This window comes from Cygnus olor, chromosome 21 (genome assembly GCF_009769625.2).
Source record: "Cygnus olor isolate bCygOlo1 chromosome 21, bCygOlo1.pri.v2, whole genome shotgun sequence".
NCBI classification, from domain to species: domain Eukaryota; kingdom Metazoa; phylum Chordata; class Aves; order Anseriformes; family Anatidae; genus Cygnus; species Cygnus olor.
Window position 1 is genome coordinate 2,578,959 of NC_049189.1, and position 24,850 is coordinate 2,603,808.

At 50.2% G+C, this 24,850-nt stretch overlaps 1 protein-coding gene across 4 annotated transcripts in view; it reads left to right on the top strand.

Moving 5' to 3' along the window:
- The window catches only part of LOC121058135 (Golgi integral membrane protein 4-like), a 30,966-nt gene that overhangs the window by 3,262 nt on the left and 2,854 nt on the right, over window positions 1-24,850 (top strand). For all 4 annotated transcript variants that reach the window (XM_040533227.1, XM_040533228.1, XM_040533226.1 and 1 more), the window contains 11 exons: window positions 5,340-5,414; window positions 5,928-5,977; window positions 6,622-6,675; window positions 11,120-11,270; window positions 14,687-14,769; window positions 17,901-18,065; window positions 18,191-18,469; window positions 19,164-19,321; window positions 21,650-21,858; window positions 22,750-22,814; window positions 23,509-23,673. In XM_040533227.1, coding sequence (XP_040389161.1) covers window positions 5,340-5,414; window positions 5,928-5,977; window positions 6,622-6,675; window positions 11,120-11,270; window positions 14,687-14,769; window positions 17,901-18,065; window positions 18,191-18,469; window positions 19,164-19,321; window positions 21,650-21,858; window positions 22,750-22,814; window positions 23,509-23,673 — 1,454 coding nt within the window. The remainder of the gene's footprint in view (window positions 1-5,339; window positions 5,415-5,927; window positions 5,978-6,621; window positions 6,676-11,119; window positions 11,271-14,686; window positions 14,770-17,900; window positions 18,066-18,190; window positions 18,470-19,163; window positions 19,322-21,649; window positions 21,859-22,749; window positions 22,815-23,508; window positions 23,674-24,850) is intronic.

Below are 24,850 nucleotides of genomic sequence, written 5' to 3' on the forward strand. Positions count from 1 at the left end.
TTCTGTAGGCTGTATTGCTGGGGAGTTCTGCAGGTTTGTGGCTCAAGATGTGTCTTCTGGGTTAAACCTTTTCAGGTGGCTTTGTGTGCAGTGTTGTGATGCGAATTTAACTTGAGCTTCTTGTGCTCAGGGCTCTGTATTTCCAGCAGAATTGGGGAAGCAAAGTGATGTGCGTGTTTGCCTCTCAAGGAAACATGCTTTAAAAAAGCAATGTTTTGAATTGATCCATCAAGTGTATAGGTTTACTGCTATTACCTTACGTTTTGTTTCCTTTTCTTCTCACTCTGTCACGAGGCATTTAAACACCCGCAGCTCCTGACGTGCTGCACAGTCCCAGCCACTGCAGTCCCCACCTGCATCCTGTGTTTGAGACGCCGAGAGCAGCAGGGCAGAAGCTTGTCCCCATCCCCTCCTGGCATCGCTTGGAGAGGGGCTGCTTCAAGGAACGAGCCGACAGCAACAGCCTCAGGGAACCCCGGTTCTGGGAACAGCACGCTCCAGCCAGCAGCTGAGACAGGCTCATAATATTTTTTTTTTTTCCACCCAAATACGTTTGAGCAGCAGTGCTGTGGCCCGTTGCTGGGGTTTCTAACCCTCTGCCAGCCCTCCCGTTCCTAAATACAGTCGTTGCCATGGATACCCTTTTTATTTTGAGAAGACACTTGTCCAACAGTTTTAAGAGGCGAAGCTTCTTTTAGGATTTGGGAGAGGCAGTCCCTAAATAGGGGCCACCTCCGTGCAGCCGCATCCTGCACACCCGGCCGTGGCCCTGCACAGCTGGCGGTGCCGGGCGCTGAGCAGGGAGCTGGGTGCCAGCACCCCGGGGCTCTCCTTGGTGCTGGCTTGGAGTGAGACTTGAATTGCTGTTTGTCTGCGGCGTCCGATTCGTCTTTCCAGCCCTACAAAAGGAGGATGTGTTATGGGGTGGAATTCAGTGCTGTTTGTTTCCTACTCCTCTTAGGCTCGAGCACAAGATGCGGTTAATGCTTCTGGCTGCCTCCAAATAAAGCTGGAAAGGGCAGGGGTTGGGCTGGGAGCGAGTGAAAGGGAAATCGAGCGGAGGAGGGAGTGGAGAGGGACGTCCGGAGCTGCTGTGAAACAGCAGTGCCTGTCCCACACACAGCCAGGGAGCGGACCTCGTCTTCTCTCTCAAAATAAGGGCAAAGCAGCTGCTGACCTTGCCGCAGGGTAAAACACGCGGCGTGATGAGAAGGGAGGTGCCGTCGTCGGCGTGTGACCCGCTCAGCCTCCTGGAGCCTGCTGCTGGCAGGCACCCACCTCACCGGGCAGCTTGCTGCCCCTCTCGTTGTGCTCCAGGTGGCATCGAGGAGGAATCTGCCGGGCTTCTCCGTCCCTGCATCCCTCGTGCTCCTGCGGGGAGGGTCGGAGGTGTCTGAGACTGCGTGGAGCCTCCTTGCCAGATACTGGGCTCTGCTTTAAGGGCTGGGCTTTGGGGTCTCTGCTCTGCAGCAGGGCTGCTGCCCAAGTGCCTGGTGCTGCGGGTTGTTAGCTGTGATGTGGCTGGATGGGGGCTGGCAGGAGGGTTTCTCTGTAACAAGGAGAGCGACTGAGAAGAAAGCTCTTTGTAGGTGATGAGCTGAGCCTGTCTGCAAGGCTGGAATCGCTCTCTTCCCGTCGTGGATCTCCTAAACTCTCCCTGGCAGATGTTCATCTCCGTACAGCTGAGATAACAGTCCCTTCACGCAGTCACCCTGCTTTCTGAGGTCTTGTAAAATGAGAGCATGTCTGTGGAAGGCCTGGCCTGATCTCCCTTCCCAAAGGCAAGGCACTGCAAGGGATCTCATTGTTCCAGCTCTGCATTTTTAGCTCATTTGGCAGCAGGTGACAGTGCTTTAGCGCTGAGTCCTGGCTGGATTCCAGCCTGGATTTAGACACTGACCACCCTCCACTCCCTCTTGTAGCTGCGAATTGTTAAAGACTTCCTGGCTTCCTGTCTGCTCGAGCTGGAAGTGCCATTTTGGCCTGCTGGGCTGGAGCTGGATCCCACCGCAGAGGTGAGCGGGGAGACTGCTCCGCTGCTGAGCTGTGCAAAGCTGAACCCAGCTTCTCCAGGCTCTGCAGACCCGGAGAAATGGCAGAGGAGAGAATTTCTTTTTTTTTTTTTTTTACTTGCTGGAGGTTACTTCAGCTTATCCTACTTATACATTTTAAAAAATACGTATTAAAAAAGTCGTCTGCTTTGTGGAGCTTGCATTGTGACTTCTGGCTACGGGTGTTATGGCAAGCCTGTTGCTGGAGGTGCTTTCCTGTGCTTTAGTCTTGCGTGTGCTGAGTGAGCTCAGTAGCACCTGGTAGCTCGGGGTTATCTGAGCAGCTTTCTGCACAAAATAGTTGTTTACTGCCTGGTCCTGTGCGAGTGAGGCTCCCACCGCGTCGGATATTTGTGCTCAGGTGCTCTGCTAGGTGAGACTGCAAGGAAGTGAGATGCTCTCAGCAAAAACACGAGCGCCCAGAGCTCACAAGGCTTTGGGGGTAGTGGCTGAGGTGTTTCAGCTGACTGTTTCGTTGAACAAGGCTTCTCAGCGTGTGTTGAGGAAGCACTCACGGTCTCTTATGTGCTTACCTGCTCGCGTAGCGAGCCGGGCAGGGAAAGCCCTCGGGGTGATGCTGGGAAAAGCGTGCCTTAAAATAAAGCTGTCACTGAAGCAGACGCTTGGACAGCCGCAGCGATGGGCTTGCTGCTTACCGCTGCGCTCAGCAAGGGAAGCGTCCTCCCAGACTAGGCGCAAGTAAGTATTTCTGCAGCGATGGTTTGGAGAAGGCCTCGCTTCAGAGGAAAGCATCGAGGAAGCGGCCCGGCCCAGGGGAAGGATCCTCACCGCTGGCATGTCTGTCTGTGTTAGGGAGGGAAGCTAGAAGGAAGGAGATAACGTGGCTGGAGGCTGGGAATTCCTGAGCAAGAGCACCACGCTTCCTGCCCTGTGAGGGAGGCCAGAGGTGGAAGAGGGAATTGGGTGGCTCAGGGGAGATGATTTGGGTGTGAAAGTGTCCGGGGAACAGCTCCTCGCTCTGGGGTTGGACTGAGCTTGTCGTGCCGCGAGCCCAGGCTGGTAAAGCCTAAAAAATTGTCCCCGTACCTGCAGTGGCTAAAAGCAGCGTGCTCCAGGAGGAGCCAACTGTCGTGTACTGCTGAGCCTTGATTTCGGGCCAGGACGAGTCACCGCCTGGAAGCTCTGAAGCTGCTCCGTGGGGGACGATGGGATGCCGGGATATTTGGATTCAGTTCCCGTCTTGGAGCAGGACCCTCGGTGTGTAGACTGCCAGCCTACCTGGCAGGCTGGGGTGGTGCTCCAGGGGGCTTGGGAAGCAGCTGAACTGCCATCAGCAAGACCCTTAGGACTCAGCAGTTTACGTCTGGCTTGAAATACCACCCCTTGTTCCCCTGATTTGCTCAGGCACTCAGTTGTTGCTGGAGACGACTGTAAATATGAACAGACCTGCCGCTGGTAAACCGAAGCATTACAAAAATCCCAGGCTTGGGCCCAGCCAGTGTCACGAGTTTGGCTTAAAAATCGCAGAGGTAAATGAGCTGGAGGTTATTTTTCTGGGCAGAACAGGCCCTTCCAGCAGGGAACAAACCCCCAGCCATCGAGAGTCTCCTGTAAAGCCACCAGCACAGCGCAGACCACGCACAGCCCTCGCAGGGGCACTGAGGATGAGCGGGTGTCTCCTTGTACAGTTGCTGGGTAGGTGGTGGAGACGAGAACTGCGTGACCTCGTGTGGATTGCGGCGGTGAAACCACTCAAACCGTCCTACCTGCGGGCTCCTCAAAGGTTTTGAAGGAAGTGGTGGCGGAGCACAGGCTGGGAGAGGTGTGTCCGCAGGGGGGATGTTGTGGAGTATTTTTTTCCAGCACGCTTTATTCGACGCCATGTTGGATTTGCGCACCCAGCTCTCCTGTCACTGTGCCGTGCTCAGCCCCTGCTCGCTCCTTGCTCTGCCTGCAGGATTGCTCAAGGCTTGGCAGTTATTTAAAGTGCAGAAACACCAACTCGCTCTGACATCTGGGCTTCACTTCGCTTGCAGGGAGTCTGAAGGCTCAAAACCCACACGTGGTTATGAGACGTGACTGGCGCTGGGTTGTTTATCAGCAAAAGCCGTGAGCTTCACCCCGTTGTTGCTCATCCACCGAGGAGGCAGCTGAGGAGATGGGTGGCTGGAATTCCCTGCCCGGGGAGAAATGGGTGGGGTGGCAAAAAGGTGCAGCGCTTGGGTGGTTTGTGCTTTTCCTTCAGGGGCTACGAAGGTGCCAGACGTGCCCGTGGTAAGGCAAGGCAGGACTGTCCTCATCAAAGTGAGGTTCTGGTACGTCCCGTCCTCGGCCTCGCAGTTCCTGGGTGGTGTGCAGTATGATTTAGGCAAATGTCCTAGGCTGACTTCTAGGGTGCCAGGATTACCTCTGAGCACTTCTTCGTGCTTCTTTGAGAGCAACATCTGTGCCACGGGAGGTCAACTCTAAAATATTAGACGTACGGGTGCTTTGTGTCTCGTGTCTGCTCGCTCTGGGACGGCTGCTCTCAGGCAGCAACCACCTGCTAGGGCAGGGCACGCGTGGCCTTTGCTGCTCCCACATGACACGACTGGATCTTATTTTATACGTGATGATATCCCCCCCTTGCTTCGTTTGTTCTGGGCACTGTTCAGCGCCCGTGGTGTCACTTGCCCCCAAAACCTTGCCTGCAGCGTGGTGCTGCTGTGGCACCGTGGGAGCCTCCGTGCGGAGGGGCTGGAGGAGCTGCCTGCTTGCAGCTGAGTGCCAGGACTCAGGGACAGCTCTTGGTTAGCGCTCAGGCGTCAGGGCGGATTAAAATCATCATCCATCAGGAGGTTTCTCTGGCACTTCCATTTGTCGTGTGGCTGCTGCACAAAGCAGCCTCGTCCCTCTCCCTTCTCGGCTCCCCTGCGCAGAGCACAGATGCTCTTTTGTGTGTAGTAGGAGAGGGGGCTGCTGGCTCGCTCTTCCTCAGTGGCCTTGAGGGCCAGTTAATGGTTGGGATGGAGACGGGGGTGGAAGGGGAGAACACATCTCTCCCACACGCTGCTGATGCAGAGCAGAAAGCCTGGAAGGCTCTGGCTGTCTTGAGCCTGGAGGTGGGCTTGGCCTGTAAATGTTCAGTTCAGCCACTGGCCGCCAAATCCAGCTCACAGCCCAGGCTCCAAAGCAAAACCTGAGTGCAGAGACTCGCAGGATGTCAGGGTGTCAGATACGTGCGTGCGCTTCAGCGCTGTTGGTTTGCTTGGCCTGGAATTTAGGTGAGAATGTCTGGGAGGAAATGTCAGGGTTTATTTCACGCTCTGCCTCTCTCTGCTTCCCCAGTTGTGTACGAGCACAGATCCCGGCTGGAGCGATCCTTGCAGAAGGAGCGAGGGGAGCACAAGAAGACCAAGGAAGGTAAGTCTCTCGCAGAGCAGTGGCCAAACAACGCTCCAGCAGCCCTGTGGGGAGATGCACACGTGGCACCCAGAGCGCTTTCTGCCTTCAGTGCAGTGTGTGGCTGTTTGTGAATGCTCCCCAGGTGAGGCTCACAGCTGGTTTGCGTGGGGAGAATAGTTAGCTGGCTTCTCCATTGCTCGTGGGCTGGGAGGTGGGTTCTGTTCTCTTATATTCCTGCAGATGTCTTCAGTCTAATCTGCGAGTGATCGCACCCATCCTGACGTGTTGGAGCACTTCAGAAGTGATAGCTATACCTGGCATTAGATCGCTTTTCCGTAGAAATAGTAACTTCTAAGTGATCTGAAGATGCTGAGCTCTATAAGGACTCTATAATATTGGCATCCCTACGCTCCCCAGTAGGCAGACACTCCAGACTGCCCCATCCTTTAAAGCTGATGTACAAGAGTAAATACACCCATGCAGGTCCTTGTTAATCCCAGGTCATTTAATTGTCTTCTCTTCTGTTTCTAGATTTTTTAGTGTATAAATTAGAAGCTCAGGAAGCTCTCAACAAGGAGAAGGTACGTACAGTTTATTCCTCAGAGCGTCTGTATTTTCCTGCATGTGTGTAAGGATGGTCAAGACCTTTGTGGTACCACCACAGCCATGAGGCCAGGGCTGCTGTCTGGGCGGTATGAAAGACGGTGAGAATGTATGGTCTAAAAGCAACTTTGGCTGACTCCATCTTGCAAGGCTGATCATGTGTGAAGATCTGCTTTATCTTAGGGATGGATCATGTGTGAAGATCTGCTTTATCTTAAGGCTGTGTTGTGCCAGAGCTGTTCTGCTTACTCCCTCCTGTGAGATAGCACAGTGGAAGGGTTACAGCCCATCCCATTTGCTGGAGTCACAAGGCTAGTTTTATTCCTTTCTCAGAGCATCTGTTGGTGAGATGCTGGGGGAGAGGAACAGCTTTTAGCTTGCTCATCTGTGGGTGAATGTCATCTTGTTACACGAAGAAACTCATGGATGAATATCTGAATATTCTTATGGCTGGGCAGCTTGCTTGCAATTTGTACTCGCTTGCTGGTAATACTGCATACCTTACTGAGTATTTATCTTGCTGCTGGTGCAGTGCCTGGGCGGGTGTTGATGTGTGTTTCACATGCCTTAGGCTTTTCTGGGACCTAATGGCACCATTAAATTTTAATTCTTTTTTTTCCAGCAAGACTCTATGAACAGATATGGGGCCCTCAGTTCCCAGCACAAGATCCTGAAGGTAAGGTTTTGGTCTGATTTCAGTACTCACCATTTGCTACACGTTAGAGTGCTCCCTGGAAGGTAGCTCAGAGCTTTCGCTTACCAGAGGTACCAGGGAGAGACCAAGGCCTTCCTGCAGCTAGTGCCAGCCCAGAGGGCTGTGGATCCGTGGTTCCGTGCCGTTGATCCATGTTTCTTCCTGGCTGTTCAGGTTTATGGGACTTTTGCTATTTATTCTGTTGGGCTTTGTATCAGATTACAGCCTCGGTGTATACCTCATCTCAATGGTAGTCTTTGTGCAGCTTATCACACAGGAGTTCTGTTGTTCAGCACGTTCTTTTGTGTTCCTTAGCATGAAAATGGGCCTCTTCACTGTGTCCTGCCCTGCTGGGCTAAGAGAATGTACCTTAAGGCCAGGTGGGGTGGTTGACGGTGGTTTTAAAGCTTATCACGTGCTCTACCTGAACCACATCACAATGTGAAAGTTGGGTTTCGTTAGCACAATGCAGCTGTGGTCTGTTGGTGGTGATGATTTTCTTAATGTTTTAAGCTGGAGCGTTTCCAGCCAAGCAGTGATTTAGTTCTGGGACGCAGGGAGTGGGCTGGGATCCAGCAGCCCCGAGCACCACCGAGCAGAGCTGGACGTCCAGCTGCCTGCCTTTGGAGTCAAGCTCTGGGAGGACGGAAGCGCGGCTCTCTAGGGCATTATCCAGCTCTGGGAACGCTTCGCAGCAGCGACTTCTCCTCCTCGTAGCAACTGCAGCCTGAGCAGCGTGCTCCGGTTTGCTTCTCTCTCAGGGACAGTGAGAGCACTTCATCCTGGCTCTCCTTCTCTCACTGCCTTTTATTGGGAGGAATTTTTCATCTATTTTGTAACTGCATTTACAGCTGCTGAAAGACAGCCGAGCCCTTGGGACTGAAGTGTGGTGGATTACAGCTTCCCCCTCCTGAAAATGCAGCATTCAGCTCTACTTGTAGCTAGCTGTGGGGCTTAGAATAACGTTTGTTTCTGGAGCACAGGCAAAAAATGCTTCCCACTTGTACTAGCTTCTTGACAAGGAAGACTGCTGCCAGCAATATCATTACCGAGGAGGCAGAAGTGGGTGATTGCCGTGTAATGCTGAACAGAAACAACGAGCCCTGTTAAGCTGAAGGTCCCAAACGTGACCCAAGACTTCTGTGAATCCACACGTGCATTGTCTGGCTTTGGTGTTTGCGGCCACTGGTGCTGTACCTGACAGCCTGGGTCGTGGGTTGACCCCACAGGACAGCTCCGTAGCCCACAGTTGTCTTTCTTTAGGTCTGTTTTCTTCTGCTCACTGCCCTCCTCTCTCAACGTTTTGTTTTGCTGTGTGCAGTTGGAGACGAGGGGCTCTGCAGGGAACCACTCCGCAGAGAAGGCATCGTTTGGTGCTGGTTGGGGTTCAGGCTGCTGGGGTGTGTGTGTCAGCAGGAAACTCAGCTCCCCGGCATGGGATCTGGGCTCTCCTCAGAGCTGTGAGGGTGCTGGGGCTGACCCTTGATCAAAGCCCCCGTGACGGTCTCTGCTGAGACTGCTGGTTTGCTGCCGCTGCTGCTGTTCACCACGTGGGCTCTCCTGATGCACCAGGTACCAAAGGAGAGCTTCCAGTTTTGCACTGCCTTTTTCTAGCTGCTTACAGAAGAAAGGGATCACCCTTGCTTGACTCCTGAGCCGTTCTGATCTGTAGTGAAGCTCTCTGTGTCTGATTAACGTCTGCAAGAAGCAGGCCAGTCTCAAGGGCTTGGCTTTGTCCAAAAATAGCGGCTGCAGCAGTTGCCTGTGTCTGGATTCCTGCTGGGGCCAGACTTCATCTCCTTATAACTCCTTTCATCTTCTTGAGTGAAGACTGAATATTTTTTTTTAGCATCTTTCTGTAGGACGCCTCCTGGCACCCACGGAACACGCAGGCAAGGAGGCGGGCAGCTTTAAACAAAAGGCTTGTTCACATGGGCTTCCTGAAACTGCGGGGACCTGGAAGCCTGCAGCGAGGTGTGCCCTTCCTTTGCTTGTGGGCGAAGCACCCAGCCACCGATCCCGTTTTGTACAATGCTGTCTACAGAGCTGCTTTCTGAATCGCAGCAGAAATGTGCGGTTTTACAGGACTTCTGGTTTGTTCTTTCCCCTCGTCCCTGCCTGTTTCCCCAGACGCACCGGTGAGATACGGCTGCGATGCACCTTGGGCACCGCGTGTTGCCTGAACAGCAGGGGAAGGTGGGACAGGAGGTTTTGTTGGCCTGAGCTCACGTGGCTGGGACGTGGGGTTCCCGATTTGTCCCACATTAGCTGACTTCTCCCAGTGCTGCAGCACTGGCATGGTGGGCAGGGTCACAGCGGAACGTGACAGCAGTGTGCTCTCTGTATTCCCTCTGTTTGTGCACGATTTCCACACCACTCACGTGCAGTGTCCTGCAGTTTCTGCTTGGTTAAGCACAGCAGCATCTCTGAGGCAGGAGGGGAATGATGTGAGCCAGATGGGCAGCTCTGGACGTGAGAGGTTCCTGGCTTCCTCGGGGCTTTGCTGGCTCGAGAATGCTCTGCTTCCAGTTCTCTTAAATAATAATTAAAAAAAAACGCATGTAGCATATTCTGGGTCTCCTGTCCTGCAGCCACCACGCAGCTCAGCATCTTTAGGTCCCTCCTGAAGTTCTCATTCACCAGTCCCAGCCTCAGTAACGGGCTAGGAGTGAGGCTGCTCTGCGTGCTTCCTGAGCTGGGCTGGGCTCAGGTGCTCCGGGTGACCTTGGCCAAGGCACTTCGTTCAGCTTCCTGCTGCCGTCAGAGGATGAGAATTCCCCCCCTTCTTCCTGACCATGAGCAGTCTGGGGACACACAGCACCTGCCAGGCAGAACGTGGGCTGGAAATTAATTGACCTGAGCTGATGAGGACTGCAGATTCCTTGAATTGCTCAGGGTTTCTCGTTAAAAACCAATTCTCACGCGCTGATGATGTTGGTGGTTTCTCTGAGGTGTTGAGTATCCAAATGATTTGAGGGGTCTGGTTTCCCTGCGCTGCTTTTTGCCGGTGGCTCTGAGGGAGCTGTAAGTACCCGAGGTCTCTGCAAGCCAGAGCAGGGATTTTTTTTTATTCTATTTTCCTTTCTGCTTCTGTGATCTGATTAACCCAACATCCTTGTCTCGTCTTTGTTCTCTCTCTGGGACCCCTTCATACTGAAAGCTTTTTCTTCTGTTGCGTGTATTTTTGGAGCATAGTTACTCCTCTTCTTTTAGCTCAGGATAATTGCTCCGGGGGAGAATGCCTGGGACACAGATACTTTGTTTTACTGGGGATAAACGCCAGCATCGACAGCATTTAGAATTTTATTTTATTTTTTTTAAAAAAGGGAAAAAAAGACATTTGTTTTACAGGAAGGTTAATTGAAACTGCTGCCTGAGTCCTGAGGAGCTGCTGTGTGGAGGGGCCAGGGTTCACCTGGGAGCCAATCCATCTGCATACCTAATTGGTGTTGACAAACTGAATGTGGAAGGGTCCCTGCGTTACCATGGGGACCAGAAAGGAGGTGAATTCTGGTTCAGTGGGTCTGAGCAAAGGGGTGTCTCGGCGTGTTTTCTTCTCGGGCTCTGCGAGAAGGGAGGGGAGGAGATGGTGTGTTGCAGAGCTGTTACCTGATGAGTTCTGGCCTGTGTCAAATATGGTCTGGGGTCTTGTGGGTTTCCTGCTGTCCTGGTGGTTGAGTCCCGTGGTGATACGGGGAGCGTGGGCCTCTGTGTCAGAGGATGTGGTGGCTGTGCAAAAGGTCTCCCGCTCTAGCAGCTTGGAGCAGTGGCTGGGAGAACTGCCAGGCTATTGAGGAGCAAACCAGGCAGGGATAACCGGAGCCTCCAGGCATCTGTGTGCTAAGTGAGCAGTAATACCTGGGCGCAGAAAGGCTGTGGGGGTTAGACCTTAGCCCTGCTTCCAGGTGAGCTACTCCCGTAACGCAGCGTATGTGCTGATGCTACCTGCACCGTGGGAACACTTATCCGTGCAGGTAATGCCGTCCTTCAGCATCTCTGGGACTCTGGAAAGGACCCGGGATTTGTGCTGTGGATCACAGGCGTTTGGGTTGATATCAGATGAGATTATAGCCTGAGTTGCTCTTACTGAGCTGAGTGCTGGGGAGGAGTAGGAGTGTCCTTGGCTGTGTCCCAGAGCCTCCATCTCTCTTTCAGGCAGGCATGGACTTGCTCACACACTTCTCTTACAGTTGAGTAGCTTCTAGGGAGATCTCCCATACTGCTTCACAATGCTTTGGCATTTTACATCACTCTCAAACCAGAGAACGTTTTTTTTAATCTGGAATTTTTAGTTGCATTACTGGAGGAACCAAAGTCTCATCCGCCTCCCCAAGCAACTCATTAAACAGAGACACTCGAGTGGCACTTGACAGCAGTTAAATTACTCCTCCCCTCCTTAATTGTACTGACTTCCTTTTGTATTCAGAACCAACATGAAGATGTCAAGAAGCAGCTGCTTGACCTGCAGCTGCAGCACAACAGCTTAAAACTGGAACATCGTAAGACACTGGAGACCCACAACCAGAAGTACGCCCAACTGCAGCAGGAGAAGGATAATGAAGTCACAAACTTGCAGGGTAAGTGTGATGGAGAGCCAAGAAAACACCAGGTAGAGAAAGGGCCGTGAAGATCTGAGCTCAGGAGAAGACAGTGGCTGTTCTCCAGGCCTTCCAAAAGGTCTGGAGAACCGTAGAAACATCTGTGTGTGACCTTTTTTTTTTTTTATAGCCCCATGGGAGACTGTGTTACCTTGGATTTAACCGGTCTTTGAGTTCACTGGGGTTCAGAGACCCTGCACTGTTGTACTGCGTGGGCATCCCTGGCTTCTGTCAGCAGCAGCAGCACTTCTTGTGGTATTTTCCAAGCCTAATTTAATTTTGCTGACTGCTTTTACTGCAGCTGCTGCTTACCGTATTTGTGTGGATTTGCAGAGCCAGGTGAGATGAAAACTTTGTGCCAAGTGCTGACCGCATTCAGACTGTGAAACAGCCCATGTCCCTGGAGGGGACACTCCAAATGGATGAGACACCCCAAAAGTAGGAGGTGTGAGGCTAAGGCAGAGGTACGTGCCTGTAGTTCCACTGTAGGCTGGGCAGAAACAAGAGGTTTATCCACCAGATAATCCTGCCTTCCCCTGTCCTTTCTCTAGTGGGAAGGCGTAGCCAAGTTAGCAGAGAGGTTTTTTTGTGCAGAGAAATAACATCATGACATTTAGAGATCCCGTTTATTTCAGCATATATTTTTCACTTCTCTGTATGCTTTTTTTTTTTTTTAAAAAAAGAAACCAATTTCTGTTCCTGAAACACTGGAATTCGGTAAATTCCAATGCTTAAGATTAGGAGAGAATTAAACATACTTTTTGTAATTAATGGTGTAGGTCTATAAAATGCATTTAATATGCAAGTATTGCAGAGAACACCCAATCCATTTAATTCCTAAGGAGTTGTTTCTATTTAGTCTACTGCTTAATTAGATCATGTGGGTTTTTTTTAAGATTCACATCTGCTCACGCTTAAATCGGGTCTGGGAGAGTGACAGCTGCTGTCACTTTCTGTGGATGACCAGCAGAGCCCCAATACCTGAAGAGCACTCATGGGTTAAAAAGAGGAACTTGAGCAAAGCAAGCAAAACCTAAACATCTGATTCAATCTCACTTCTTGAAATATGCAGCCACCAATGGAGTAAGAAAATTAATTCTGCCACGGGAAAGAATAATGATCAGAAAAGCAATCTGAAGAAGGAGGCTAGTCAGGAAGGTCAGCGTAAGGCTGAGATGCATTAATATTCTCTGTACACCTTCCCAGGCTACTGCTCGCTCGGTCCCATCTCTTTTCTGTGCTTTAGGCTCAAAGCTGGCTACTAAATCTTCCTCTAAGAGAAAGTACTGGTAACCATGGCATACGAAAGAGCACGACAGTCTTCTGAGAAGTGGCAGAGAGCTAGCAGCATTGCTAATGCCTCATTTTCTTTCCTTGTGTTCCATTAGTGCTTTCTATATATAATGTGTCCTCAGGAGAGGCGCTGGAAGATGTGCCTCCACCAGCAGGTACAGTGAAGAAGGAGCCGCTTCTGAACAGTAGGCACCGCTCCGAGCTGTTGGAGCGGACCTGAGGGATTAGCGCTGGGTTCAGCTGTGGAAAGGAAACCCTTGCCAATGGGGTGCTGGAGGAAAGCAGAAGCCCACGGAAGTATGAAGGAGCTGGGTTTGGTGGCTCCTCGTTGCTTTACAGTTTTGGGGCAGCTCTCAGGTTGGGGACAAAGCTGGCTGGATGCGTGTGGCGTGGGGACTGATGCCGCTGTACCACGCAACCCAACGGTTGTGGTGCTGCTGGGGTGGTCGTACCCTGTTCCTCAAAATCTCTCCTTCTGGAAGTGGTTTTGAATGCCAGTTAACAGGCTATGAGTGTATGCTCTAGCTGAGCCAGCTGAAGCTTCCTGATCTTGTTAACATGGGCCTTTTTAATCCTGTTTGCCTCTTTTCCCCCTCCTGCTGCGTTATGATCTATTTTCTCTTCTGCTTTGTAAGAATTGCAGTCTATTTATGCTGCGTTTCACACCCCAGCACAGTCTGTCCTCTGCTGTTCCCCCACTCTAATTCCGCGCTTTCCATTTTTCCCTCCTTGCACACTGGCACAGCCTGCTCTGAAGACAGAAGGCTGGGTTTGATCACTGCTGAACTCGTGTTACAGATAAAAGGGCCCTGTAGCTATAACTGAAACTTTTCTCCTATTGATGGCATTGATTAAAACCCCCTGGCGATGTCACTTGGAGCAGAACTTCACACCTCTGCCGTGCTGGTGGCAGAGGAGGGACCTGCCTTGGCACGAAGGTTTTGATTTCCAGGTTTTGAATGCGCTTGAAGACCTAGATGTGACTGAGGTACTGGCTCAGAGAAACTCTGCCTCTTCTGGACATCTCTCCCCCACTTGAGATGCCTCTGGTTCTCTTGAAGGGCTGTGGGGATGTCTTTGCTGTGCTCAGCGGTCCTCGAGCCTTCTTTGCTCCTTCTGATGTTAAATCTTTAACGCAAGGGAAAAACACAGTATGCAACCTCAATAGCACTGTCCTGTCCCAGGGGTGGATGTTATAGGAAGATATACCCCTGTAATTAGAAATATCTACCATCGCTGTAGGCTGAATCGCATGTGCGATTTCAGCTCAAGAAGTGACTGTCCTGTTAGGGGAAAAAATCCCCTCCCTGTCACAGCAGATGCAGCAATTTCTGCTTGCAGAGAAATCCTAGTGCACGCAGTTAGTGATATTTTAAGAGAGCCTCAGGCTCCAAAATAAGGCTGGCGTTTTTTGTGTCAGTCTTCCTTTTTATTTGGAGAACACATAGTTATCTACAAGGCACTGAAACGTAAGTTTGTGTCTTGTCATTGAAGCACTAAGTGTGCAGAGAGCTTGAAAGGAGCCCGATCTGGGAGCTGCGAGGCACAAGCTTGCTACTTAATAGCATGGGAATAAACATCCCTGAGGACCAAGTTGTTCTATGCTTGCTTTTTGTTTGCTGTGTGTTTTTATTTGTACCATCCTTTCAAGAAGCTGCTTTTCCGTGCAGCTGGGGGGAAGCCGTGTTGAATCTGTGGTGTGTTCAGGAGCCCTGCAGAGCTCTCCTTGTGCCTCTCAGCCCCCAGGTTCCAGAGGTGGGGGCACTGACTGCTGCTTCCCCTGCTCTCCAGCTGCAGTGAATAAGGGAAAATGAAGAAATAAATCAAATTATTTTGAAAGCGAGCACAGCAAGAGCCTGACCCTGCTAGCAATAGTTAGCAGAGTCACTCTGGAGAGGAGCACGTTCCTTGGGTGGGCAGGAGTGCTGGAAGGAACAGTAATTTGGGTCTGGTAGGTCTGTTTGGCTAGCTCCTGGCTAGTGCTTCACTATAGTTCCTGAACTTGGAGAGAGACGTGTGAGATTTCAGAAGAATTAGCGGTAAGGACAGACTTTGCACGTGCAGAAATAGCTCTCTTAAGCGAATTTGTTCTTCTCTTGCAGATACAGTCTTTAAACTCAGAGAAGAGAGCAAGCTTCTTCGCAAGGCCCACCAGGAAGTTCACTCCCAGCTCCTTAATGCCCAGGTAATCCACAAGGGGATGTTTGGGGCCACGTGGGACAACCTTTCATCGGGGCCTGGGTGCACTATGAAACTCTCCCCTCCCTAAATAATAAGTCTGGTTAGTAACTGCATTCCTGCATGGTGAGTTGCCTAAAATAGTGCTGGTAGGAGCAATGTAGAGGCTTTCTGGACAAATTTTCCAGCCTGGAATCTGTCCCAATAGCTGGAAACACAGATGAACCACCAGGACTCATGTAGCTTAAGTGAGTTTGAACCAGCTTATTCCCGCCTCTGGAACACCTCCTGTCAGTTACCTGTGTCTCAAATGCTTCTACGAGAAATGACAACGAATTGCCTCTGCGTATACCTATAAAATTAACTGCAGAGTGAAACAGCAATGCAGAGGTGCCTTGCCTAGCTTGCTGGGAATACAGATAAGTGCTCAGCAACCTTGGAAGAAAGGTCCCCTTCTGTCTCCTTTTGAAGCATTACTGGGGGTAGCCCTTGAAAAGATTCAGAAGGATCTTTGTAAACAAGATGTCACTGTTCAGTAATGAAGGTGTTGGAGGGAGGCGTTAAATCTGGAGGCCAGGTCAGAGATGCAAGCAGTGTTGGCTCAAGGCTAGAGAGACAGCAAAGCGTGAAGTCTTGTTGGTATGGCATTGTGCTCGTGCTCTGCAGATGGTGTAAGCCTCTCCAGCACACCGCAGTCCTGCCATCACTGAGTGCTGCTCACCCAGCTCAAAGGGGGAGCTGCCAGGTGACCTGGAAGAGGGGAGAAAGTGTGCTGGGAGCAGTAGAAGGCAGGGATTTAAGGTCTCCACGGCTTCTTTCTGACTCTTGTACTGAGTCAACACGCAAGCAGCTTTGTGAGCGTGCTTTGTTAGAAGTCGCACTGCAGTCGGGATTAGCCTTGCCTGTTGATTAATGGCCTCCTGGTAAATGCTCCCTTGGATTATAGGACAAGCTTGAAGCAAGGAGCTAGTTGGGGTTGGGTGCTGCTGACAGCTGATTCTTCTCCTGAACTGGAGGCTGCATTTCTACTAGAAGCAGAGGGGTGGTGCCTCTTGATTTCTACAAGGTCACTCCTGAGTTCTGGCCTGAGCTGCCCTGCAGAAACGCAGGGAGTAAGCGGCTCCAGAGCACTGCAGACTCTGCAGGTGGCTGCTGGTTCCAGGAAGCCCAGGTCACTGACACCACAGGCAGCTGCTGTTTGACAGCTCTTTGGCTCATGTCAGTGTGATTTGAGGGGGTCTCAAGTGGACTCTTGGTGTTTCTGACTTCCCTGCCTTCCGAACTGGGACCTGCCACTGAGCTGTTCTAATACGTTCCTCCTCCACGAGGCTACAGCAGGCTGGTGGGGTTCTCCGCATGGACGCCTGCAGTGTGCTTCCTGGAAAGCCGAGACCTTGGGTCTCCCAAGGGGTCAGTCCAGCAAGCCCTTACCAGCAGCTGAAGCATCAGGTAATCACAAGCGTCTCCAGTGCTACTGGCAGGCCTCTATGGCAGTGCAGCCTCTATCGCCGTGCGGCTCAGCCTTCGCCTGGAGGCCTTCTGCCCCAACTTCCAAAGTAGCTGCGAGCGTTACTGCTTGGCGGCTCGTTCCCAAGAAACACTGAGAGCTGGTCAGCCCCCGGCAAGCAGGGCTGTGCCGCCGACAGCTCGGGCTGATGCCAGGGGATCAGAAGGTCCCGGGTCTGCCACGGTGTCAGCTCTGCTTTTGTCCTGCTGGGTCAATGCACGTTGGGCACAGCAGGTGGGGCCAACCCGAGTTACTGTGCCGCATTAAAGAAAGCGGTCAGTGGGTCAGCTGTACAAACTTGCACGTACTTTGAGCAGCGTTTAGAGAAAGCTGGCCGGAGATGGTTAACGCTGCTGAGCTGAGCACTTGCTCAGGAGTAACTTGCGTTCTAGATGCCGCGTTCGTTTTTCAGGGATGCCGATGTGTTCCCCAAGCCTTAGCCAGATGACTGAGCCCACAGTAGCTGTCACATCAGCTGCTCTGCGAGGTAAAACGAGGCACGGAAGAACAGAGCACTGTGTGCACAGCTTGCTATGGCAGGGTACCAGCAGCCTGCGGGCACCTGTGCGTGTGCTGGTCTAATGCTGGCTCCCCTCTGGGCAGCCCACCTGCACAGCCTCTCCACGGGCACAAGGTTTGCTTCCATCTGTCTCGTTCTGGCTGGAAGCAAATCCCTGCTAGGGCTACGTCCCATGAACAGCTCTTGGCTTCCTTTTCCTTTCCTCATTCTTTTTTATTTTAGCTTTGCTGAGTTGTTTTGTTGGCTTTTTGTTTTGTTTTAATGTTTGTTTTAAGGTCAAATTTCAGGGGGAAGAACTGAAATCAACAAAGCCTGCTCAGGAATTAATTTCCTGCTAAACTTTCCTTGCTGCTTGGAAGCTTTCCTGCTCTGCCCAGTCCCCACTCTGGTCCATTTCCAGGTACCTTGGCAAGCACATGAGAAGCTCTCTCCCCTCACTTCCCTATAAATAATGGGGGTAGGAGCGGGGAGCTTTTCCTGGATAGCTTTTTCAAGCTCTCCTTTTCAGGGTTGGATCTGGAAGAAATAAGCTGCAGTAGAAAGAAAAGAGTTGCATTTGTTTAACAGTCCCGGAGAATCGATTTTTCATTTGTCTTGCAAAGTAAATTGAATTGTCAGGTGGAATTATGCCAATTATTGTCAGCCCCTCTGAGATGAACACATCCATAGAGAAATGCCTCCACAGGAGAAAAAAGCTGAGCTGAACGTACTTGAGAGGCACAGGAGGAGGAGGAGCCACACCTACGAGAGCCAGGACAGGATTTTTGTGCAAAAGCAGGGGTTATGTTAACAGCTCATGCAGTAAGTAGCATTGCTCAGAGTATTGGTGTCATGGGTCAGCGTTTCCAAGATTAAAGCATGCAGTGAAATAAGATGCAAGACTGGCAAAGAGACGATACAAAATATCTGCGAAATCTGGAGGGAAAGCCCGAGACTAGCTTGGGCTTCTGATTAATGGGTGTGGATTATCTCCAGCTGTATATATATGGCTTCTTTTTTTTGGGGGTGTATCTGTGCTGTGCAACTGCCCACGAGAACAGCTGTTCTCAGCAAGTTGTTGTTCAACCCTGTTATCATGTGAGGTTTTTCTGTACCTCTCTTGTTCCCTCAGACCCAGATGGAAGAGTTCAGGCAGCTCAAAGAAGCTCTGCAGAAGATGCCAAGCTTCAAAGGAGGAGGAGGAGGAGGAGGAGGGAAGGGGCAGCAGCAGCTCCAGGTGCTGAAGGAGCAGCCCCTGGGGCCAGGCAGCAGCCAGCTGCAGCTCATGAGGCAGAAGGTGTGGTACTCCTGAGCAGCTGGGAGGTTTTCCAGGGCTTCTGGGGGTTTTCAGCACTGGACTTTGAACTTGAGGGAATGAAGTCTGTCCCTCCGATGCTCACTCTTTTCCTTTCTTCCCTGCAGGCTTTTCCAGTCAATCTAGAGAATCGCCCAGCTGGGAGCCTGCTGGCGTCGCAGGTCTCTGGGATGCGGAAGCAGGCAGATGGTCCTCTGCTGCCGGGCCAGAACTCCTACAGCAACAGTGGCCCCAGGTCACAGGGGAACATGCTCGGTACCCACCCGGCCCTGCTGCAAGATGCCAATTTGCCACCGGAGGCTCTGCCAGCCTGGCCAGCAGGACACGGGGACAGCCATGTCATCCGATTCACCCGGACTGTGAACAGCCTGCCAAACGGGAACCCAGTAAGTTCTGCAGACCTGGTGCTTGTTGTGTCCCTGAGAGCATGCGCCATGCTCTGGGCACTAGGAGGAACTGCTGAATCCGTCTCACTCCAGAAGCCTATATTTAAAAAAAATAAAAATTTATTCATTTCTCTTGGAAAAGGAAGCCAGTTCGCTAGGGACTGGCTTTGCCTTTTGCATTAACCTTGTTAATTTCCTGCAGTCTGCACTAAAATAAGAGATTCATGTTTTATTTCAGGATTGTGAACAGCAGTGAGAATACTTGGGAGCTGCTGTGCATATTGTGAGCTTGTTCTAGTGAGCACAGTGAGGAACAATAACTGCCAATATGACAATCATCAAAGCATAGTTAGATTACAAATGCAATTGCTATTATTATTGCAATATGTTTCTTTGTTTAAGAGTTCTTGGTGTTCCTTTTTCTCTTGGAGATAAAGCTACCTGAGATGAGACACGCCTGGATCTCATAGGAGCCAAATCACTTCCTCTTGGCTGCATGGAAGGAGAGTGACCTCTCTTACTGCAGGCTGGCTGGACAGGGCTGTAGATTTGTTCTGGAGCGTTCTGAGTCTGTTGTTCCTTGACAAAAGATTTCTGGCCCATGAGTATGCAAAATGCAAGAGAGGTCTGCAAGAATATGATAAGATTAGGAGCTTGTGTATATCCTGAGCACATCTGTGTGTCCTCTCTGCAGGATGTGAAGATGGTGATGCGCATTCACGTGAACAGCCACGAGGAAGGCCAGGCTCCTGCATTGTCATTGTCTGATCTGAAACAACCCTCTGTGGCAGAGAAGCCCAAGATGCCAGACAACCACCACTCAACAGGGAGCAAACAAGTGCAAATGCAAAGGTTGGTGATGCAAAGCTCCCCTCTACTCTCTGCCCTCAGGGATCAGAGGAACCAAATAGCCTAATCTCTAGTCTGGCTTCTTTTGTGTTTCTTGTGGTTTCTACTTGGAAAAACAATTGAAGAAAGCATTATTTATTTATCCCTTCCTGATCTACTCCTTGTAACTGCATGCTGCTGCAGGCATCCATCTCAGCCCCAAAGCAGAAGATTGGTCATGCTGCAGGCACTGCTGCGTGAACGCAGTCTGGGTGGGTGGGTGCTGGGCTGGCAAAAGAGGAGCAAGGGTTGCAAGGATTCTGTGCTACTGGAGCACTCTCTGTAGGGTGCCTTTGTACTTGACCTGGTTTTTAAAGGGGTTGCGCGGGAAGGAGGGAAAGGAGTTACTGCTGAGTGAGGTTGGGTCAGTGTGTTTCCCACTAGCTGGAGTGGAGGGTGGAAGCCATTCATCTTCAGCACCAGGGTGGCTAAGGAATTCCTTTGCTTCCTCTAAATAAGAGTCATTAAGTTGTGTTTTAGAGCTACGGTTAGCTCGTTTTGAGCTTGGAAAGAGCATTCACAGGAGGGTGTGGTGGGTTCCTGCAGGTACGTGGGTGATTACTGCAGTGTGGTATTTGTATGGCTGTGGTACCTGGGAGTCTAGGCAAGGACCAGGATCCAGTTGGGATCCTGTTGTACTGGATGCTGCACAAGAGGAACTGTTTTGTGTCTCAGCAGCGCTCACAGAAGACAAGTCTGCTTTGCAAAAGGAAGAAAATGTCTTTCTGAGGCTGTAATTCATCAAATTCTGGCCAGAATCCAAAAACTGACTCAGAAAATAGTGCTTCCTTATTTAACTTATTTATCATCTGTGTGTGTCCAGGTCATATCTGTGCAGTTTACTGAGAGGAAAAAAAAAATTAATTCCTGCTTTATTTGTAAAAGAGACTTTGGGATCTCATTCCAAACTATCCATCAGCTAGATTCCACTAATGCATTTTCTTTGCCCTGTTTGTTGTTCACTTAACCCACAATCTTTTCAGGTCAGAGATTGTGCTCCGCGTGTTTCTTCAAAGGGTAGTGTCCTCCCCATGCTGCTTCAGTAGGCAACATCTCTCCGAAACTCAAAACGCAAATATTGGCCTTGTTTTGGCAAATGACTTCCCAAGGACAGAAACCATGCTTTTCCTGTCCTGGATTTATCATCAAGAAATTATTGAGCAGCTGGAGGCTGTCGTTTACATTGGGTGGTGTTTGTGATACGAGTGCAAAACCCAGCTTTCTCCGGAGGTGCCAATGCTAAGAACACTGAACCGCAGAAGAGGCCGTGCGTCCCGTGCCAAGAACCGTTGCACAAGGTGGCTGAGACCGGCAGATTCCAGCTGGGAATTGTTGGTCTTGATGGCCAGTTTGCATGGTGATGGCTTTGTAATGGGAAATCTGAGCTAAAGGCTGGGCTGTGGTTTTTCTTACTTGCAAGTTTGTGTGGCAGTAATATACTGGCTTCAAAAAGCTGCTAAAGCTGGGGCCACTTAAGAGCCTGAGGCAGGGAGGAGCACTGCGTTGTGGTGGAATTGCAGCTAACCTCAACAAATAAAGAAAGAAAATACTTTTCCCATGTTCACCTTAAAAACAAACAAACAAAACAAAACAGCAACAACAACAAAAAAAACAACCGCACCACCACCAAAACAATATGCCAACACTTCATTTCAATTATTTGTCACTGTTCTGTTTGTACAAGGGAGAGACACAAGCTGTTTGAGAGTTTTTATAAAGAGACATTGATTAAAGCACCTATCCTAGTTACAAATCTTCATAAAGAGCTTGTAACTTTAAAAATTACCAGACAATGGAAATTAGCAACTCTGTATTGCAGCTCTTCTGTTTATTTTGAAATATATATATATTTTTTCCCTCATAGGTCAAAACTCTGCAGTTTTACCTTAGCAGCATTTTTCATTTTAAAGGAAGTTGGAACACAGAGGATTTTTGGTTTTGGTGTTTTTGAAGAAACTTAGATTTATGTATTTGGGTGTGTGTGAGGCATGAGTAAGCATCAATTTAGAGTTGGAGTTTATTGCTATGTGGATATGTTACATTATCAGATAAACAAGATTAAGGCGGCAGTTCTACAGATTGTGTTTGTAAAGCATAACTTACGTGGCACGAGTTCTGTTTCATGTAGCTGCTGGTAACTAATGCAATTGCTATTTTGGGAAAAAAAGTGGACAAACTTGTGCATGCATTGTAGGTTGGTTTTCTGCTTGGCATTATGAAATGGCATTTTTAAATTTCTCTTGTATGTGCTGAGTCAGGAGGTGTCTGTTTTGTTTCGTGCTGTTGCTGCAGCTGGAAGGACATAGTCAACAAAGTGAATGCCCAGATGGATGGTGCCCAAGTGCACAGTTACCCCGAGAGCCTTCACCTCGACCCCAGGCCGGGGCAAGAGACTCAGAAGGGCAGCTCACAGCCACCGGGTCAGAAGAGAGCAGCAGAGCATCAAACAGCTGGCCGGGGAGGCGAGAAGGAGAAGACAGATAATGAAGAGCTAGAAATGGGTATGCTTTCCCTAATTCCATGCTGTACAACACTGTTTTATAGCGGGGTCCCTCCAGACCACTGTTCTGACAAGACAATCTCAGCCTCGTATAGGAGTTGGTTTAATCCTGTTAGTGGGTTTTCTAGTTTAGGGCAGAAAGGCCTCATTTCTCAGGTGAGATTTATCAGCTGGCATGAAACAGCAGAAAATGGCTGTTAACTGATGAGATCCTTGGGAAAATTACAGTGGGTGGGTATGGGCCCACAAGCACCTCCATGGGTCCAGTAAGAAAAAAAAAAGTTGATGTGACTGCAGCTTACGTGTATAAGAAGGAAGCTACAAATTCTTTGTGGGAGCAAATAAAGAAGAAATCAAAAATGTGTTACAGCTACCCAGTCAGGCAGTGGGGAGCTAAAACAGGCTTTTGGGTAGAGGTGTCCAGACTGAGAATGTTTGTGTGGAGATGCTCTGCTGTGCTCAAGGAATCAGGGTGAACGCTTGGTGAACAGATCGCATTCCTCCACACAGACCCTGCTGTCAGTTCTTGCATGTGTGGAAATAACCTTTGAGTTGGAAGTTAGTTAATTGCCCCTGTCAAAAAGACACTGATGAAGTGCAGATGTGACTGATGCCAGTCCTGCGTGTTGCTAGGCTGAGGCAGTGACCATCAGGTGGCTTTCTGTGCAACTAACTGACAGCAGGGAATGATGCCCTATTGATGCAGGAGGGCGGGGAAGGTGGGAACTGGGGCTGCTCTAAGGATCCCCTTTGAAATGCTGACTTGCATCCTATAGGCGTCATAAAGATGACCAGATCAGAGCTTTTGTGTTTTGTGAGCTCCCTTTTTGTGAGTAGGCTTGTTTGGTTTTAATCCAGAGACTGCCCTAATAACTGTCTCCCTTCCTTGCAGATGCAGGAATGATTGAGAGGGAGAACTTGCATTCTCAGAAAGAGACTGTTGTCCAGGAGCCCATGGTAAGAAATGCGGCCGTGCTGTCATCAGGACACAGCCCTTCCTCTAAATAAGAATCCAGTAGCCTCATTTAAGTAGATGCTTTCCCAGAAGTCTCTGTAATGTATAACTCCAATTTCCTTTCTGGTTCTGGAGGGATTCAGATGGACGGTGAAAATCGAGGTTTTTTGGTTTTAGAACCGTCAGTGTGCTCGGTGAGATGTACGACTGGTGGGGTGCTATGAAGCCAGTGCTGCCTGCCTGCTTGGATGTTAAGACAATCCCTCATCTCAGTTTTCCCGTTTTAAAAAACCAAACAAACAAAGATGAAAGATTAAGATCACAGAATCGTCTAGGTTGGAAGAGACCTCCAAGATCATCTAGTTCCAACCTCTTGTCCTAACACTAACAAAACCTCCACTAAACCGTATCACTAAGGACTACATCTAAATGTCTTTTAAAGACCTCCAGGGATAGGCTAGACGTTGGGAAAAGACAGGGGAATGCGGCTAAGAGTAATCAGTGGTCTGTTCTGGGGGGGCGATACACCTGTGCTCTTAATGGTGTAGTGCCAGTCCTTCTTCCTGAGATCTGGGTCCCTTCAGGGCAACAGTTTTTCCCAGCTTCTTGGTTTGCTGCTGATGGTGGGCTCATGTTGGCCTCTGCCTCCCGAGTGGATATCTTCTCTGGTGCTCACACGAGGCTTCTCTTGTCCAGATGCCGGATGATGCTGCAGATCCTGCCCAGGATCCCAATAACCAAGGTGAGGATGAGTTTGAGGAGGCTGAACTGGAGAGACCTGACTTTGAAGAGAAGGTGGGAGGTTTGGAGAAGTTCAAGGAACCCAGCGTGAAAGAAGAGTCTAAGGAGAAGCCACTGAAGGTGACTGACACGAGGGCAGGCAGTAGGGGCGCAGGGAGAGATTCCTGGCTGTGAATGGGGTGAGTGGGGGGAGTCAGAGAGCTGAAGGGCTCAAAGGAAAACAGCACCTTCCTGCACAGATCCATAATGCTGCTGCAAGGATGTGAGAGGCAGGAGAAACCTTTCTGAGAAGCAGTGGGTCAGTACCAGAACTCATTCTGGCTCTGTCCCCTCTTGTTGAAGTTAGCACAAGTATTTGCAGCACCTACGTGGCTGGAGAGACACGGAACAGGAGATGGCTCACTCCATGGCTATTACTGTAGCTGTATGCTCTTGTCTAGCACCTCAGGTATTAAAACTAGAGACAACAGCAGGGGCCTATGCTTGGGTCTGGTCAGAGCAGCCCTTGCTGTTTGGGGGCATGCAGCAGACTCCTGACAGCAGTGACAAGGTGCAGAAGCTCTTTCTTGTTTGCCTGCTCGCAGGTGACAGCCATTTATTTCGCAAAGTGTTGCTTGCTGTCTGAAGCCAGGCTCTGCATCAGGGAAATATCAGTTTGTTTTGACATGCACCCAAGCGTTGCTTGTTTTTAAAGGGAGTGTTTTATCTGTCAGGTTCTAAAGTCATGATCAATGGTGAGGTTAAAAAAAATAAATCCAGGCCAATTTAAGCAAGCAAGGAGGATATCTTCCAGATGGGGCCATGCTGCATTCCCTAAAGCTCAACCATAAATAATTTGTAGATACTTGGTGCGTTGTATAAGGAGAAGCGTTGGTGAGAACCTGTGTTAACAAGTACCACTTCCCTGAAAATGTTTGTTTTACCAGGTTGGGCAATTTTCCCCTGCTATCTGGGTTAGACCATGCAGGGGGCATGCTGCCTTCTAGGCACTGAAACTGTTCATCTGTGTATTGCGAGTCCTGTAATGGTTATGAGGGGTAGAAATCTAAGTCTGGCTTTGGAGAAAGGTGTCAGCCGGATGCAGAGACCTAACCAGTCTTTCCCAGTTGTACTATGCCTTACAGTAACATCTGAAGCCCACTTCAGGAAGAGGTGGAACAAACATCCCTGTCCTTCCCTTTTCATCACTTCCCTTTTCTCTGGGTCTGGTTTACACCAAGCTCCTCCTCGCTTTTTAACGTGTCCAGGTTCAGTGCAGTGCAAGTCTGCTCGTCCCGTGGCGACTGGGCACAGACCA